The sequence below is a fragment of the Gekko japonicus genome, unplaced genomic scaffold (assembly GCF_001447785.1).
Source record: "Gekko japonicus isolate JY-2015 unplaced genomic scaffold, Gekko_japonicus_V1.1 scaffold4515, whole genome shotgun sequence".
Classification (NCBI taxonomy): Eukaryota; Metazoa; Chordata; class Lepidosauria; order Squamata; family Gekkonidae; genus Gekko; species Gekko japonicus.
Genome location: NW_015165972.1, coordinates 55219 through 65531, shown reverse-complemented (window position 1 = coordinate 65531; position 10313 = coordinate 55219). Strand labels below are relative to the sequence as shown.

The 10313-nt window shown below is 49.9% G+C and overlaps 1 protein-coding gene across 1 annotated transcript in view; it reads left to right on the top strand.

The window, feature by feature from the left end:
* The window catches only part of TSR2 (TSR2, 20S rRNA accumulation, homolog (S. cerevisiae)), a 13881-nt gene extending 7225 nt beyond the window's left edge, over nucleotides 1-6656 (top strand). The window contains exons 4-5 of the mRNA XM_015411471.1: nucleotides 2452-2625; nucleotides 6591-6656. Coding sequence (XP_015266957.1) covers nucleotides 2452-2625; nucleotides 6591-6656 — 240 coding nt within the window. The remainder of the gene's footprint in view (nucleotides 1-2451; nucleotides 2626-6590) is intronic.
* The last annotated feature ends 3657 nt before the right edge of the window (nucleotides 6657-10313 follow it).

The window sequence follows — 10313 nt, the reverse complement described above, 5'->3', positions numbered from 1 at the left end:
CTTGTTTCCTTGAAAATCATCACGCCCGTCCTTGGCTTAATAATTCTTTGTTTCTAACTCTGATCAGTTCTGTTCCTCTGGCGCATGCTCATATCTGAGGCAAATGAGACTTTATCAGCAGAAAGCCCCTCAAGGAACACTCTCCTGGAAACCAATAGGACGGAACCGCTCGCAGTTCGGCACTCCAGTCTCCTGGACTCTTGAGTGACCAAATACAGTTTTTGGCCTTGAAAGCTCTTTTAAATGGTCTCTTCCAAAAGACTGGGTCATGGGATGTATGACAGTAGAAAAACTGCAACATTTCAGATGTCACCTGTGAAGGTGAAATGGGAACTGGCTGTTTTGGCTGCGCATTCTTATGCATTTACTACTTTGCTCGTTCTGGCACAGCTGTTCTTGAAAAAGAGCAGTTTCTGTCAGAGCTCTCTCAGCCCCACCTACCTCACAGGGTGTCTGTTGTGGGGAGGGGGAGGGAAAAGAGTTTGTAGGCCGGTCTGAGACTCCTTTGGGTAGTGAAGGGCGGGGTATAAATCCAATCTTTTCTTCTTCTTTTACCTCACAGGGTGTCTGTTGTGAGGAGGGGAAGGGAAAGGAGTTTGCGAGCCACTCTGAGATTCCTTTGGGAAGTGAAGGGCAGGGTATAAATCCAAACTCTTCTTCTTCTTCTTGTAGAATTCTTGAAAGTCGCACAGTAGCAAGTGGTGTGGTGGTGAATCCTCTCTAAAATGCCTATGCAGCCCAGAAAGGGCCCTGCCCTCCCCCTGCCTTGTACTGACAGAAACCAAGGCTTGAAAGCTGGTAACTTCTGTTGTGGTTGCCTAGCCATTGAGAGGACATTTGTTTCTTAAAGCTACAAGTGCTGCTTTTATTATTGGGGGGGGGGGTAATCGCAGATGGCGCAGCAGCGCCAGAGCGGAAAGTCGCCCATAAGGCCGTGACCCCTCCCAGCAGTCAGGCCCAGAGTCAGGATTTTTTAAGTCGGGGCAGTGTTCCCTCTAAGCTGAGTTTGTATGAGCTAGCTCACAGTTTTTTAGCCTCCGCCTCACACATTTTTACCTTAGCTCAGGAAGGGATGGCTCCAGAGCAAACGAATCTATGCAGCAGCCAAACGGCTCACTCGCAACTTTAGTGCCAGTCGCTCAGCAAGTAGAATGTTTGCTCACAAGACTCCACAGCTTAGAGGGAGCATTTGTCAGGGGGCATTTAAATTTCTTAGGGGGTCACTGGCTAATTGAATTAAAAGAATACCCAGTTCCTCCCCTGCTCCTGAAGAAGAAGAGATTGGATTTATACCCCGCCCTTCACTACCCAAATGAGTCTCAGAGCAGCTTACAAACTCCTTTCCCTTCCCCTCCCCACCACAGACACCCTGTGAGGTGGGTGGGGCTGAGAGAGCTCTTCACAGAGACTGCTCTTTTTCAAGAGCAACTGTGCCAGAACTATGGCTTGCCCAAGGTCATCCAGCCAGGTGCAAGTGGAGGAGTGGGGAATCAAACCCAGTTCTCCCAGATTAGAGTCCGCGCACTTAACCACTACACCAAACTGCCGTCGCTCGGGGGACCTAGGCTGGACAGGAAGTCAGGGGGCCTTACCAGTAAGTCAGGGGGGCTAGCCCCGAGATGCCCCCTGTAGCCACAGGCCTGCCAGCAGTGCTCATTTAGGGAAGGTGTGGCAGCTGGGGAAAGGCGGGGAAAGAGAACCACTGTTCAGCCATGAGTTAGCCATCCTAGCTGTAAAGGGCATTTGGTTTCTTTATTGTGCTGTTTGCTTTTATCACTATTGTTGTTGCGATGATGAGTCAAAGCACAGATGCATTAGGAACAAGAGTGCTTTCCCGTGGACCGGGCTGTAGTCTTCTTTTTTTCTGTGCAATTTTTTATTTTAGAAAGAACAAACACAACACAAACAAACATACATACATTGGGGGTTTCCATTACATCATTAACTTGTCTATCTGAATACCTCATACAATATTGAGAGCCAGTTTGGTGTCGTGGTTAAGTGCGCGGACTTTAATCTGGGAGAACCGGGTTTGATTCCCCACTCCTCCACTTGTACCTGGCTGGATGACCTTGGGCAAGCCGTAGTTCTGATAAGAGCTGTCCTTGAAAAAGAGCAGTTTCTGTCAAGAGCTCTCTCAGCCCCACCTACCTCACAGGGTGTCTGTTGTGGGGAGGGGAAGGGGAAGGAGTTTGTAAGCCACTCTGAGACACCTTTGGGTAGTGAAGGGCAGGGTATAAATCCAAACTCTTCTTCTTCCTCCTCCTCTATTTGGTTATGTGTTTTCTATATTCCACCTTGTATTTTTGTGTAAGTCTTTTGCCGCTGGGCCGTAGTCTAATGGGACAGAAGGAAGGGTGTCCTCTTAACCAGCTCTGAAGTACAATGGCTGCAACAGCTTTCCATGGCGCTGGTTCCCAAAAGAGATTTGTCCCTCTTCCCATACCGTAGGTAAGCCAGCAACTGTGCCTCTTCTTCAGGGAGTGCCAGCAGGGAAATGGAGCAGCGGTGCAGGAAGCCCTTGCCCGGCTGGCCCAGAAGCAGCAGGAGGCCAGGACGGCAGCCGCGAAAGCCGTGGCAGCTGAAGAAAGCAGCAGCGAGGAAGAAGAGGAGACGGAAGAAGAGGTATGGTTCTCTTTGGAGACTGGGTGGGAGTTGGACGTCAGGCGGCCCAGCGCTGCAAAGAGTTCTCCTGTTCGGTTGGAGGGAGGGGCAGAAACGAGGAAATGCTACATTCAGTACCACAGGAACACTAGCGCTATGTCAAAAATTAACTGTGCAGGCCTCGCAGTGCAGTAGAACCCCTGAACAGTGCCTTTTGCATATACCACGTATGCTTCTCAGATGACAAGAGCTTGAAAAGAGCATTGCTGGGTTAAAGGTAAAGGTTTCCCTTGCTCGAAAGCCAGTCGAATCCAACTCTAGGGGGCAGTGCTCATCTCCATTTCCAAGGTGAAGAGCCGGCGCTGTCCGAAGACGTTTCCGTGGTCATGTGGCCGGCATGACTCGACGCCGAGGCACACAGAATGCTGTTACCTTCCCACCGAAGCAGTACCTGTTTATCTACTTGCAATTTCTTGCTTTTGAACTGCTAGGTTGGCAGGAGCCGGGGCCAGAGACGGGAGCTCACTCCGTCATGCGGCACTCGGGTCTTGAACTGCTGAACAACCGACCGTCCGGTCTGCAGCTCAGCGTCTTAACCTCTGAGCCATTTTTAACATCGAAGTAGTGCTGGGCTGCAGAGGGAAAGGAAGGGTTTTAACATCGAAGTAGTGCTGGGCTGCAGAGGGAAAGGAACGGGGTGGTAGCAGTTCCTCGGGCTTGCTCAGGAGCAATGTTTCTTCTGAGTTGTGGAGTCTTGTGAGCAAATACTCTGTGAGCGACTGGCATTAAAGTTGTGAGCGAGCGATTTGGCTGCTGCATAAATGAGCTTGCTCTGGAGCCCTCCTTCCTGAGCTAAGGCAAGAATGTGTGAGCCAGAGGCTAAGAAACTGTGAGCTAGCTCGCACTCACTCAGCTTAGAGGGAACACTGCTCAGGAGGCCCATCTTTTAGGGAAGGTCAGCACCGTAGGCATTCCCATTTGCAGCCGCCGGGGGGGGGGCCTGACCCCCTCCTGCTGGTGGCAGCTCTGTCCTAATGAAGGAGTGTGGATCCTCCCGCCAAGCAATGCTCCCTCTAAGCTGTGGAGTCTTGTGAGCAAAAATTCTACTTTCTGAGCTACTGGCATTAAAGTGGTGAGCGAGCGATACGGCTACTGCATAAATTTGTCTGCTCTGGAGCCATCCTTCCTGACCTAAGAGAAAAATGTGTGAGCCGGAGACTAAAAAACTGTGAGCTAGTTCACACTAACTCAGCTTAGAGGAAACACTGGTCTTAACCTCTGAACCACTGGCTTTACTACTGAGCAATAATGCAGGGTGCATCTTTAGAGCAGTGCTGTGTTACTCACTGGGAGGGCTGCAAAAAGGCACCCAAGGTGGGGGGAAAGAGATGGGCCATGTGCATGTCCTGTCTGAAAGGAGTAATCCCAGAGATGATAGCTCAACCCTGATTGCCTGTGGATCGTGATAGTTGCAGCTGAAGTCTAGGTCTTGATGCCCTGTTTGTTTGTTAGATTTATCTCCTGTCCTCCCCGCCCGGGCAGGCTCAGGGCGACTAAACAAGGCCATGGGTATTATAAACAATAAAACTGTATAATAATTTAACAATTTAAAATCAACAGATCATTTAAAATACAACTCACACAAGACAGCGGAACTGTCTTAACAGTTTTAATTAGCATCTTGTTGGTCTTGGGCCCAGTAAGAGCAGCTAGGAACAACTGTTGTAAAAATACTGAAATCTGCTCCACCAGTTAGACTAAGTTCACTTTGCCACGTTAGACTAGAGGTGCAGAACCGAAAGCATTGAAGATGGCTATTACTGGTCCAGGGGAAGTGCCGTCAAGTCGCTTCCAACTTAGGGTGACCCTGTGAATTAATGTCCTCTAAAAAGTCCTGTTCTTAACAGCCATTCTCAGGTCTTGCAAATTGAGGTTCCGATGCTTATTTAAATTGTCGACTGTCATTGACACTTCCGCATCTAGTGGTCGTGAGTTTCACAGCCTTGGATCACGAATCCATTCTGCTTCTCTTAAACCTGGTATTTATCATTCACTCGCCATAAGTCCTGTTTGGAAGGAGAGAATAAAGTTGCCCCCAGTTTCACGCTCTGAGCTCCGCTCATTGTTTCGGACGCCTCTGCTGTTACTCCAGTCATACTGCCTTTCCTCTAAGTTAAGTTGTGGGGCAAGTGCCAAGTAGAGCAGGGAGGCAGGGTTCTGCGTGTGTAGAGCAGGAGGGGCTCGTTTTCGGGGATGACAAACCAGCTCTTGTTCCAGGCCTTCCCTCCTTTCTCCAGGAGGGGTAGCAGATACGGTAGAAGACAGAGTCAGGATGCGGGATGATTTTGACAGGCTGGAAAACTGGGCTTAACGAAATTTAATGAATTTCAATGGGGATAGATGCAAAGTTCTGCATTTAGGTAGGAAAAATCAAATGCATAATTATAGGTTGGGGGAGATCTAGGGGTCTTAGTAGACCATACACTAAACATGAGTCAGCAGTGTGATGTGGTTGCTAAAAAGGCAAATGTGATTTTGGGCTGTATCAACAGAAGTATAGTGCCCAGATCACAAGATGTGATGGTACCACTTTACTGTGCTCTGGTTAGACTTCACCTAGACTATTGTGTTCAGTTTTGGGCACCACAGTTTGAGAAGGATCTAGACAAGCTGGAACGTGTCCAGGCCCGTCGTAAGTCACAGTCAGGCAGCCTGCACAGGCACATGCGCCATGCCTGGGCTATCATGCCACATCCTGAAGGGCAAACAGAAGCATACTCAGTCCCTGGCGCCTCCAGTTAAAAGGACCAGATGGCAGGTGATACGAAAGACCTCCATCTGAGACTTGGCTGAGCCCCTGCCAGTCTGGGTAGGCAAGATAGACCGTGATAGACCAATGGTCTGATACAGCAGAAGGCAGCTTCATATTGTTCATGGCGTTTCTGCTCTTCTTTATGGTAGGAGTCAGTTTGGCATAGTGGTTAAGTGCGTGGACTCTAATCTGGGAGAACCGGGTTTGATTCCCCACTCCACTCGCAGCTGCTGGGTGACCTTGGGCAAGCCATAGTTCTGGCACAGCTGTTCTTTGAAAATCACCTACCTCACAGGGTGTCTGTTGTGGGGAGGAGAGGGGAAAGGAGTTTGAAAGCTGCTCTAAGACTTCTCTTCCTCTCTTCTTCTAGTCCGGGCAGTTCTGCGTGGCTGCTGTGGGCTGGGGGTATTCTGCAATTCACATAAGTATCAAAAAACTACCATAGAATTCAGCTTCCGGAGGATTTCATTCAATAAAGGAAAAAGCAAGTGTCGAGCCCTTATGGCTGCCAAAGATGTGCAATAAATAAAACTATGTAAATACATAATCAGAAGCTATGCCAGACAGTAAAAATTTCAGACTCAATGATGCAACCTTGAATAACGTATACGGGTTCCAGACTTTGATGTACCTTTGGTGCACAATTTATGTATGACATCATAAAATCACAGAGTAGAGGCGGCTCTGCTTATATCAAGATCAGAAAATAATTGCCACACCAAAGATACGAGTAGCCCGACACCAATGCTCCCTCTGAGCAAAAATTCTACTTTGTGAGCTCCTGGCATTCAAGTTGTGAGAGAACAATTTGGCTACTGCCTAAATTAGGTTGCTCTCGAACCCTCTTTCCTGAACGAAGATAAAAATGTGTGAGCCGGAGGCTAAAAAGCTGTGAGCTAACTCACACTGACTCAGCTTAGAGGGAACACTGCCCTGCTTCCTGCTGTGGCCAGACTGTTATTGGAAACACAGACTCCAATCTAGTCTGTGGATCACTGAGCAGCCAGTTCCCACAACATACTAACAGGCTGCATAGGAGATCACAATGATGCACATGGACAGACATCACAAAGACCGCATGAGAAGCAGAAAAAATGGAAAGGGTGAGGCCGTGCCCCCTCCCAGCAATTTCCTTCTCCTTGACTTTCAGTCCCTTGTTCTCTCTGCTGTTCAGGGGGCGATGCCTACAGGGGCAGACATCTGCAGGGTCTACACATCCTGGAAAATCTACGGCAACTAATGAGCTCCGGTCGTGAAAGTCTTCGACAACATGTTGTCTATATTGCTTAAAGCTCTTGTAAAGAATTTGGCTTCTGGCCTAAAGCAGCATTTGGGCTCAGGTACAAACCAAAACAGTCTACTATGCTCCCAGTGGATAAACGCCTATCCAGTGCTCCCTCTAAGCTGTGGAGTCTTGTGAGCAAAAATTCTACCTTGTGAGCTACTGGCATTAAAGTTGTGAGCGAGCGGTTTGGCCGCTGCATAAATTAGTTTGCTCTGGAGCCATCCTGCCTGAGCTAAGACAAAAATGTGTGAGCCAGAGGCCAAAAAACTGTGAGCTAGCTCACACTAACTCAGCTTAGAGGGAAGACAGCCCAACACCCTGCTTCCTGCTGTGGCCAGCCTGTTATGGGAAACACACAGTCTCCAAGCTAGTCTGTGGATCACTGAGCAGCCAGTTCCCACAACATACTAACAGGGTGCATAGGAGATCACGATGATGCACATGGACAGACATCCCAAAGACCGCATGAGAAGCAGAAGAAATTGAAAGGATGAGGCCGTGCCCTCTCCCAACTCTTTCCTTCTCCTTGACTTTCAGCCCCTTGTTCTCTCTGCTGTTCAGGGGGCAGTGCCTACAGGGGCAGACATCTGCAGGGTCCTCGTACCCCCGGATGTATTTATCTACAAAATGTGCATCCCACCGTTCTGCCCTTACAAGTTCCTCCAAGGCAGCTAACAATTTAAAGCAGACATGATGAAATTGCATTATAAAACCATGAAAATAACCCCCCCTCCCAAACGTACCTCATTAAAAGCAACTTTAAAAAAGAGTTTATTTATATAAACAAGATACATACAAACATAAAACGTTGGTTAGGAAGGAAGGATCGTGGAGGGAATGCTGAACGAAACAAAAAAAGGCATCGCCCGTTGGGAAAGACAGCAACAGAAGGGGAGCGTCATGGGTCCTGGTTCAACCGAGGCTAATTTCCTCAGATGAGGAAGAAGAAGAAGAAGAAGATAAGAGATTGGATTTATACCCCGCCCTTCACTACCCGAAGGAGTCTCAGAGCGGCTTACGATCTCCTTCCCCTCCCCACAACAGACACCCTGTGAGGTAAAAGAAGAAGAAGAGATTGGATTTATACCCCGCCCTTCACTACCCGAAGGAGTCTCAGAGCGGCTTACAGACTCCTTTCCCTTCCCCTCCCCACCACAGACACCCTGCGAGGTAAAAGAAAAAGAAGAATTTGGATTTATACCCCGCCCTTCACTACCAAAGGAGTCTCAGAGGGGCTTACAAACTCCTTTCCCTTCCCCTCCCCACAACAGACACCCTGTGAGGTAAAAGAAGAAGAAGAAGAGATTGGATTTATACCCCGCCCTTCACTACCCAAAGGAGTCTCAGAGGGGCTTACAAACTCCTTTCCCTTCCCCTCCCCACAACAGACACCCTGTGAGGTAGGTGGGGCTGAGAGAGCTCTTGACAGAAACTGCTCTTTTTCAAGGACTGCTCTTATCAGAACTACGGCTTGCCCAAGGTCATCCAGCCAGGTGCAAGTGGAAAAGTGGAGGAATCAAACCCGGTTCTCCCAGATTAGAGTCCGCGCACTTAACCACTACACCAAATTGGCTCTCATCCCACCTTTTCTGGGAAGAGGCACAGAGCGACCCAGCCTCCTCTGGAGTCAGCCCCGAAGAGGAACCTTTGCCAGCACCTGAGGAAGGAGAGGCTCCAGTATCTGAGGTGCAGCAAGGCGAAGAGCCTGAGGTGCAGTCGGAGGAAGAGCCTGGCCCAGCACCCCCAGCTGGAGACACCCGGAAGCCAGAGTCCCCACCTAGCTCACCTGAATGTCCCAGAGGCAGGGCACGCCCGCATCTGAATATGCAGGAGAGAGGGAGGAGTGCCAGACTTCAGCTGTTGCCAAGGCAACATGAGGGGCTGTGAGTCTTTGCGAGTCGCCTCCCAGGGAAGGGAGGATCGGCGTATAAGCAACCCTGCTCACCTGACTCGGTGCGGATGCAGCCATGCGATCTCGGACCTTGTCCCAGCTGCCAGCCTCCGCTCTCTGCTCCTGGAAACTCTGACTGACTTCCCGGCATTCTGACTGTTTCTCGGCTTGCATTTGGACTGTGTATCTAGCTTCAGTGAAGTGTATCCGAGGTGACCAGCCGGAACCAGCACAGGGACAGACAAATGTCCCTAGAGAGAGAGTTCCAGAGCTTGGGTGCCGTGACTGAGAAGACTCTCTCCTCGGTTGTCACCACCCACCTAATCTCAGGTGAGGACACCTGAAGCAGGGCCCCAGAAGATGACCATAACAGTTGGGCAGGGTATGTATACTTTTCTGCAGTTCACCTGTGTGATCTGCCTAATGCCACAGGTATATTGCACCACTAGATGCACAGCTATAGCTCATGATCTGGGCTGTGCAACTAGAGGCCTAGTAGGCCCAGGGAGCCTGAGTAGCAGTGGGAGGAGGCCTGGCCTCCATCTCCCAGAAGCCCCTGAGAGGTTTTGGCACCAATTTTAGCCAATCACGGAGAAAGGGGACTTATAATAAAAGAGTTGGTACAGAAAAGGAGCTGTTCTTTCTTCCAAGAGGGCAGAGCCAGAAGGAAGGCTGCTGCAGGGGAGAGACCCTCGTCCTGAGAGGAAGGATGAGCAGACTGAGGCCCACTTGAGACCGTGAGCTAGGGCCAATACATTTAGATGCTTTAGGGCCTTTGGTTTCTTTTCACCCCTTACTGATATTGTTCTTGCTCTGCCTGGTCCTCACGCTTATTTCGGCCAAACAAGGGAGGTCTGAAGGTCTTGGGAGGGTGCTCTGGGCCTTCTCAAGGGATCCTAAAACCAGAGTGGTGGCAGCGGCAGGTGACACCCCACCTGAGCCGTGACAGCTCCCGATGGTAAAATCTATACTGTCAGGCCGAGTGCTGGCACACAAAATCAGCACCTACGGACTTAGAAGCAGATATAGCACAAGGTCATCCCAAGCTAGCATTTGTGGCTGCAAAGGTAGGCTGTCGTACAGCCCCACTCCCTATCAGAGCAGCAGAAGGCATGCCTGCAGGGGTCACTTCCTGCAGGAGCGCACAGGAGCGGAGCTCCGGCAGTAAAGAGCCCAGGGGGCGGGCACATGCAACAAACCCCACCCCCTGCTCCCAGCAGCCCTCAGTCAGAGCAAGAAGCAGCCAGGTAACTTGCAGCTCTCCGGTCCAAAACAGTCCAGTGGCACCTTTAACCAAGTTTTATTCAGGTACAAGCTCTCCCTCCTCTGCAAGGACAGATCTGCACGTTCCCCCCCTCCCAATAGCTAGCAATCCAAAACAGTCCAGTGGAGCCTGAGCGTTGGGTGTTGCCTTCTGACACACTTCCGGTGATGTCAGCGGTATGTGGCATATGCAAATAATTTATGCTAATGTGTTATGCTAATGAGCTCCTGCACCTCTTTTTCTACTAAATGACCCCTGCATGCCTGCAAGCATAGTCTGCAACACCCTGTCACGTCCATTTACTGCGTCTTCCTCGTCTTCACCTAGCTCGTGCATCTGCAGTAATGTGTGCATTCTTTCCTAAAGAATGTTAAGAGACAAAGATTCATGCAGTCTGACTCCACTTAGTAGAAAGCCAGTAAAGTGTCGTCCAGGGGCGGCCAGACTTGCTTAACAT